This window comes from Glycine max, chromosome 16 (assembly GCF_000004515.6).
Source record: "Glycine max cultivar Williams 82 chromosome 16, Glycine_max_v4.0, whole genome shotgun sequence".
Lineage (NCBI taxonomy): Eukaryota > Viridiplantae > Streptophyta > Magnoliopsida > Fabales > Fabaceae > Glycine > Glycine max.
Window position 1 is genome coordinate 36,173,773 of NC_038252.2, and position 8,416 is coordinate 36,182,188.

General features: G+C 32.0%; 1 protein-coding gene across 2 annotated transcripts; it reads left to right on the forward strand.

Moving 5' to 3' along the window:
- Window positions 1-605: 605 nt before the first annotated feature.
- LOC100819022 (BAG family molecular chaperone regulator 3) lies at window positions 606-3,246 on the forward strand. Of its 2 annotated transcripts, none has more exons than XM_041010616.1 (4): window positions 606-1,534; window positions 1,906-2,162; window positions 2,398-2,457; window positions 2,578-3,246. In XM_041010616.1, the coding sequence occupies exons 1-4, from the start codon at window positions 1,273-1,275 to the stop codon at window positions 2,974-2,976; spliced, it is 978 nt and encodes a 325-aa protein (XP_040866550.1). In that variant the 5' UTR covers window positions 606-1,272; the 3' UTR covers window positions 2,977-3,246. The 2 variants fall into 2 exon arrangements, with proteins under 2 accessions (XP_040866550.1, XP_006599634.1); XM_006599571.3 differs by having other exon boundaries at window positions 620-1,534; window positions 2,311-2,457.
- Window positions 3,247-8,416: the final 5,170 nt, after the last annotated feature.

Sequence of the window (8,416 nt, forward strand, 5' to 3'; positions counted from 1 at the left end):
TTTTCATTTATACATAACTTAATTCTTCTATTTTTTTCAAAAAAATTATCATGGACTAAACAAATTTTTAATAAAGAGAAATCACCTATAAAAGAAATATTAATTTGTCACTACAATGATCGTCAATTAATTAAAAGTATGTTTGGAGTGAAATTAATTTCTCTCCAATAGCATAGGGATATATTAATAAGGAAAATAAAAATATTTAAAAGTAAATAATTAATGTCACTTTTAAGATAAAAATGTCAGTTCATTTAAATTGTTAATTCTTATTTTTATACTACTATGATGCTTTTTCTAAAGTGTAGAATAGGTTACTTTGCACATGGTACATATTAATTAGCATAAGGGAAGTGAAAATTAAAATTAAGTGCATCCTTACTTTTAATTATTTTCAAAACAAATTATTTCAGACTTGCACAAAGTCAAAATGATCTAAAAAGTAAACAAAAATAATTATAATTTGATCAGCGTGAGATGCTTCTTCATCTTCATTTCATTAGTCGGGCACAAGAAACAAAAGAATAATTGATCATATGATATTTTTTAAGGACAATTATTAAAAACTTAACTATTTAAATTAATTAATTAAATGCATAGTATATATGAATATCACAGGGTGTCAGCATAGTTAGCTGGCCACTCGTTTTTATATTATTATTATTTTTCTGTGTTTCCATTTCACCACTTTCTCCCTCCGATTTCTCCAGAACAGCAAGGGAGAATCAATTCCTCATCGCTGCAATTCTTCTTTCACTCTCTAGTTTCTCTTCTTTCTTTCTTCCAACCTCTTCTCTTCTATACCCTTCAGAAAAGAAATTAAAAAACGTAGCTTCAGATTATTCTAGCTCTTCATTTTTCCATGTTCAATATTATGCTGTAAATTTCTCAAACTCACTGTTTCAGCCACATTTTGGTCTAAAGATCCGTGCTTTGACCCTTGGCAGGTTCAGCTTTTGAAGGGGTTGGAGTTTTTCTTCCTCATAAGCCATTGATTAGTCCATGTTTTTCTTTTTCTCTCTCTAAAGTTCAAAGTTTTTGTTGTTTTCCCCCCGTGTCTTTCTCTCTCTTGTGGTGGACTTGAGGAATGCTGGGGTCAGAGGTTTCTGAGACATGTTCTAGCAGACTTTTGGTGAATTGGGTCACTGTGGTTTCTGTCATGGGTGGTAGAGAATCTGAGTCCTCAGAGATCTAAGCCTCTCTGTCTGGTGTTTTGTTCATCACAGACCCTTTTGCTGTGGCATAGTTGTGAAAGTGAAAAAGTGAGAGAAGATGATGAAGATGAAGAATATTAGTAGTAGCAACAATAATAATAGGACAAATGGTCTTTCTTCCATCATGAATGGAGGAGGCTCAGGTGGTTGTAGATCTGAGCCTGGTTCCAAGGAATGGGAGATGAGGCCAGGTGGAATGCTGGTTCAGATGAGAACTGCTGACTCTGATCGGAACCCAGCACTTGTGCCCACAATTAGAGTTAGGGTCAAGTATGGTTCAATTTACCATGAAGTCAACATTAGTTCACAAGCTACATTTGGTAACACTTCACTCTTTTATTTAATTTATTTTTTTTCTTTCTTCAAGTTTTAATGTTATTTATATTTATTTGCCTCTTATGTTCTCTCTTGGTTTTCTTTACCTTTTTCTTGATTGACAAAACTTAGATACATATGTTTAGGCGTTTTTGGTGCTGTTGCTGTTCTTTGATTGAAATTAGAGTTTCTCCATGTAATTTGTGTAATAAAGGTTCGCATTAAATTTAAATGTCAACATAGATTACTGGGGTGAAACTCCGGTTCTGATTGAGAACAATACCAAAAGCACTCAAGGAACTGTGTCTAAGTTTTGTCCTTTCTTGTTTTTGGTTATGTCGGTTATTGTGTATGTGTTTAATTTCTGGGGTTGCAGGGGAGTTGAAGAAAATGCTGTCTGGGCCAACTGGGTTACACCATGAAGATCAAAAGCTGTTATACAAAGACAAGGAGAGGGATTCAAAGGCTTTTCTTGACATGGTTGGGGTGAAGGACAAATCCAAGATAGTGCTAATGGAAGACCCTATTAGTCAAGAGAAGAGGTTGTTAGAGAGAAGAAAGAATGCTAAGATGGAGAAAGCTGCAAAGTCGATCTCAGAAATCAGCTTGGAAATAGATAGACTTGCAGGGAGGGTATGTATTATGCTTGCTATTGATATTACTATTATTATTTTTTTTGTGAATTTTTTCTTTTCATTTTCGAACACTTAATTATGATTGAGGTGAGATTGTATTAAATGCTTGAGTAGTTGGAAGCTGATAAGTGATTGGAATTGGTTAGGTATCAGCCTTTGAGTCAATTATTAGCAAAGGTGGGAAAGTTGTGGAAACAGATGTGCATAATCTGATTGAGTTATTGATGAATCAGTTGCTCAAATTGGATGGTATAATGGCTGATGGGGATGTGAAACTACAAAGGAAGATGCAGGTAATGATGGAGACTTAGGTGCATTTTACTTATTTTTGTGTTATTACTTATTAGTATATCTGAAATTGCATTTGGTTATGCACTCATGGTTCTAATGGCAGTGAAACATTAATTTTGAAGGTAAAAAGAGTTCAAAAGTATGTTGAAACTCTTGATGTGCTGAAAGTTAAGAATTCTATGCCTAGTAGCAATGGAGACCATGCCCCAGTGCAGCCTCAACAGAAGCATTCAAATGGGCAACAACAAAAGTATTCAAATGGACATCATAGATTAGCCTTAGTACCAATTCAGGAGCAGCAACAAGAACAACCAAGGAACTCAAATGAGAATTCTCTGGAACTATACCAAGAGCAACAACACCAACCCTCAAGGAATTCCACCTCAGGAGTTGTAGTTACCACAAATTGGGAGTTGTTTGATTCTGTCCCACCATTAATCCCTGTGCAATCCACATCCCCACCCTCCTCAGTGACCAATAATTCAGGTCCTCCCAAGTTCAATTGGGAATTCTTCGACTAAGTACCATATCACGTGCTTTTACTTGTGTGGATGTGATTTGGGTTTGTCTTCCACTTGGAGTGTTATATGTTTTACATTCTTTTCTGTATTTAGATTTGTTTAGCAACCCCCTTATAATCTGTCATTTACTTGAAAAATAAATGGGATTGCTATGATAGTGATTATCATAAAAAAAAGAAGATAAATTTCTGTGATTTTGTTGTCCACCGAATTCATTTACCAAATGTATGGGCCTATTTTTGATGGATATATGTAATATTATTATAAGCATTTGCCACTTTGTTATTGGAAACATTAGGATTTAACCACATCTGAATTTCAGAGTCTAAAGTCCCATTTATTTCTTGGTGAAGTAGCATTGGACCATTTGGTTGATGACATAGATAACAAATTAGTATCTTAGCTTCTTGTGGGGACTACAAGTGAGAAAAAGATTAGCATCTATTAAAGGATTTTACTAATCCATCCAATGATAGGAAGCCAAGTGCAAAAAGTGTTTAAAAAGCAGAGAGGTTTAAATGATAACAATGGATTATAAATTTCTATTAACAAATCAAAAAGTTTGATAATGTTACCGTTTCCGGACACATGCTATTCCACATTTAAAACTTTCCCTACTTTGGCCTCAAGCAAAGGCCGTGAGAATGGAGGGGTCAACAATAAGCCTGTTTCAGTTTGCTTAGCTTTCTGCAGTGCAATTTAAACTGCTTATGATAATTTATGCAATGATTGCATAGTAGAGACATTGAAATTTATCCTAGTAAGCCTACAAAATCATCAACTTCTATGTGGGTAATGATCGTAATATACAAATGTGGAAGAAAGCAATCCTCCCCGGGAATGATTACTGGATAAATAATCATGTATGGACCTGAAATAACAAAGTGCAGGGCTCATGTTAATGGTAATTATTGAAATTTTCATATCCACCTCAGAAAAGCTGAAAATCACAATTTGAAAAATTAGACATATAACCCAACTCTTTCTCCAAGCAACCTACTCTTCAGTGCACCTTAATTATTGCTCTATTAGTTTGGGTTATAAAAATGTTTTCTGCTTAATTTAAATTACATTATGGTTCTATTAATTCAATCACCAATTAAGATGCAACTGTCAATGCTTATTAAATCAAGCTCACACTCTTTGTTCTGCATGTTAACACCCTTTGTTCTCTTTCTTTGTGTTTTCCCTTAACCTTCTTTACAAAAACCAGGCTTTGATGATATATTTATATTTGATCAATTTTTTCAAAATTTATAAGATAGTATATCATTATAATTCAACAGTTAAATATATGAAATAAGCAGTTATGCACTTGTAGCTAAGACAGTTGAATTCGAACTAAACCGAACTGTCTTGAATTGTTTCGAACTGCTTATGCCATTTAAAGCATGCCTTTGCTTTCTTTCCATCTCTATGATTGCTATAGGTTTCTGTGGTATTTTTTAGTGAAGCAAACATTGGTTGAAAACTGAGAAGATGAAATGATAACAAATTGCTATTTTTTGGTGAAGCAACATAATAACAAATTTTTGGCGCATACATATCTGGCCAAAAGACTCGTATCTATGAAAGGGTTTTTTTTACTAATCCGTCCAATGATAGGAAGCCAAGTCACGAAAAAGTGTTTTGAAAGCTGAGAAGATGAAATGATAACTGTGGATTAGAAATTTACTATTAATAAATCAGAAAGTTGGCTAATGCTACCCTCTCTACACAGGCTATTCCAAAATTAGAAAGTTTCCTTCTTTGACCTCAAGCAAAGGTCGTGAGAACGGTGGAGTGAAGAATAAGTTCGTGAGTTTGATGCACTGCAATTTAATTTAAACCAACAATAATTCATGCAATGATTACGTAGTAGAGAGCATCAACATATTTGTCCTAATAAGCCTATAGAATCATCAACTTTTTTGTAGGTAATGATCGTGATACACAAATGTGGAAGAAAGCAATCCTCCCCGGGAATGACATCTGCAAAAGACAATCTTGTATGAACTTGAAATAACAAAGTACAAGGTTCGTGCTGTGGGTGGTTTGTTCACATGACCAAACTGCTCCTTGAAAGTTAGGAATTGATTTAGTAAAGACTAAATTATACAATTTTTTTTGTTTAGGTTTAAAGAAATTATATATATTTTTTTATTTCTTGAAATCTACACAAACCTTTCTAAAGATTTAAAAAATTATGTTTTTTTTTTCTGTTTTTAAAATATATTTAGATTTAATATTATTATTGTTGGTATAAAATTGATTCAGATTTTGTGCGTTAGGTCATTAATGACTTGATTAGAGTAATTTCATTTTGGTTTTTGAAAGTTATAATTGTTTATTTGACTTATAAATTTACTAGAGTGAGATTGGTTTAATGATTTTATTACTCACGGTGTTCATTTGACTTATAGGTTTTTGGAATGATAACTTGATTGAAGTTTTTGTAACTTATTTTTTTTATATCAAAATTTTCTTAGTGTCAAATGTTTGGGTGACATTTAGGGAGATTTGTGTGGGTTTTAAAAATTAAGGAAGATGTGTAATTTTCTTAAATCTTATGGGAGGTTTGTGTAGGTTTTGAAAAAGAAGGAAATACATGTATAATTTTTTAAAACCTTAAGGAAGATTTGTATAATTTCCTCTTTTAGTAAATTATCTCTATTCAATGTTTTTTTTGGGGTGCATGCTATTCAATGAAAACTAAACCAAAAGAAATAAAGAGGTAGAAAATATTTGTGTTTGAAATTGCTTGAGATTGGAAATTCAAATAAAAGCAATCAATTAAAATTAGGAGTTGGGTATACAATTGCATAAAATACTTGGAGAAATTTTTTTGTTACACATAGTGGTCCTACTTAACTCAAACAAAATTATTTTCACACAAAAATATCTATGGTTTAAACATTTTTTTTAGGAGAAATCAATTAATAAGAGGAAACTTTCAAGATTGGGGATTCACTCAATGACTTTCTATTGGATTAATTTTTTATGTATGCTTTCTAATTTATTCTCTTTGAAGGTGAAATAATTTAAGGTAATCTTTGTTTCCTTTTAGAATATAAAGATGTATCTAATTAAAATGATTTCTAGCTTCATTAAACTCTTTGTTAATTCAATTGTTCCTCAAAGGATTAAACTCACTTTCATGATCTAAAGACTAAGTTCTTTCCTTTTAGGTAACAATGTCTAGGTTCACCTTTCAATTCTTCCTTACATGTCTAAGGTTTTCAAAAATGGTGATAAAGCATTTCACATCATAAACAAAATCAATGCGTCCTTCACTCCATAAATTGTTTCTGGTTCCAATAAAAAATATAAAATTATATTTTGGATTAACCTTTTTAGAAGGTTAAAAAAGGTCCAGGAAACATTTTTTAGGTGCTGGAAGCATAAGTCCCAAATCAAACTAATTTTTTTTTGCCTCGTTTGAGCCTGGCCTGAACTTCATCAGCACCACTTACGTCCTTTTGATTTTTAATATAGTTTTGGACAAACAGTAATGAATACAATGTGTTTTGTTTGGATGAAGCATATGGTAGATGGGGGTATTGTTATTGATCCTACTAAATTTGTTATTGGTAATATGTACTTGGGTGCCTTTTTATGATGCATCCAAATAGCCCTTTGATAGGAAAAAAACAAAAATATGATTCCGTCTTGCAAATAGGGTGAAAAAATAATTAACAACAAAATTATGATTTTGTTATTTAAGTGTATAGTAAAATTATGATTCGGTTAATTTTTTTCACTCCTTATTTGTAAAGAGTGAAAATATGTTTTTGTTGTACATTTTAATAGTTACACAACAGAAATGTGTTTCTGTTATACTATTTTTTAGTCATTTTTATTTATGCAAGGTTGTTGAGTTGAGAAATTGTCCAATAAAAATGTGTTTCCATAGTTATATTTTTTGTTGATGCATTGTGTGTAATGAAATTTCACAACAATTAGCAAACTTTATATTCCACATTAACTGAATAAAAACATTAATCAGGGTTTTACCAAGTGTCATGACTTACAACATTATCAAACTTTATAGTTCACATTAAATGAATAATAACATTAACTAGAGTTTTACCAAGTGTCAAATGAATACACATAACAATACTTAATAAAAGAGGAGTTAACTAAAACAACTCGAACCCACTGCAACAAATCTAAGGCTCTTCCCGAAATTTCAAACCCAATGCAACAAATCATCTTGATTTGCAAAAGCTAAAAACAAAATATTTTTCTTCACTTCCGCAACATGTATAAATATAAAATCAATTGTCAACTAATCAACCTCCCTCATCAATCGTGAAATGATTGAAAAAGTCATGGTACCCATTTTGTGTGATAAAGCTTGTGTTCCTCTTCATTGCATTTGGGCTTTGCCATTTATCTTATGTTTCCATGGAGTTTTCCTCGGGAAAAAATAACAATAAACATCAAACTGTTTGGTCAAACCATAAAAATATTACTATGAAGTCACAAATATGTGTTATGTTGTACCCTTTACAATGAAAACGTACTTCCACAGTTATTTTTCTCCAATTGCACAACGAAAACATGATTCAAGACGGAATCATGATTTTATTGTGTTATTTGATTCCACTCCCAAATAACACAATGAAATCATATTTCCATTATGTTTTTTTAAAACAACTCAACAGAAGTATTATTTTGTTGTGCTATTCATCCAATAATACAATGGAATCGTAATTTCATTGTGTTATATGTTAAAAATCACAATGAAATTGTACTTTCGTTGTGATATTTTCTAAAACAAAAAAAATGATAAAATATGATTTCAATGTGATTTTCAACCCTAACAGAAGTATGATTTTGTTGTGTATATAAAAAAATGGAAAAAAAATCTTACAACCATAGAAGAATGAGAAAGGAGAAATTGGGTGCAAGGGTTGGGAAAGAGCAATTTGGAGAGGGAGACATATGAGAAGGGAAAGGAGAAGAGAAAAGAAGAGAGAGACAATAGAGGGAAAGGGATGGTGGTGAGAAGGAGGAAGGAGGAAGAAGGAAGGGGAAGGGGTAGGGGTGGGGGAAAAGTCACAGAAGGACACTTTTGTCCATTTTTACTACTGTTCAAAAAGTGATAGTGGAAATAGTAAAAGTGGTAGTTGGAATACCAATTCCCAAAGTCCTATTAAAACTTGGATTCATCTCATTAGTGGCTCGGGCTCCTCTTAAACAAAAAAAAGCATCTTGTGTCCTCTATGCATAGTCCGTTTATAGAACCTTGTATTACCAAAATAAAATTAAGAAATTTGGTTCGAAAAACCCAAACGAAAATAAATAAATCTCTCCACATAAAAATTGCGAATAAAAAACGAATTAAGAATTAAAATTGTTGTTTTATAAAAAAATAACATTTATTGTTTTCTCTGTAGAAACCTTTTATTTTTTTTAAATTTTTTTAAGTGGAACTCTATGGAATCTTACAACTTCC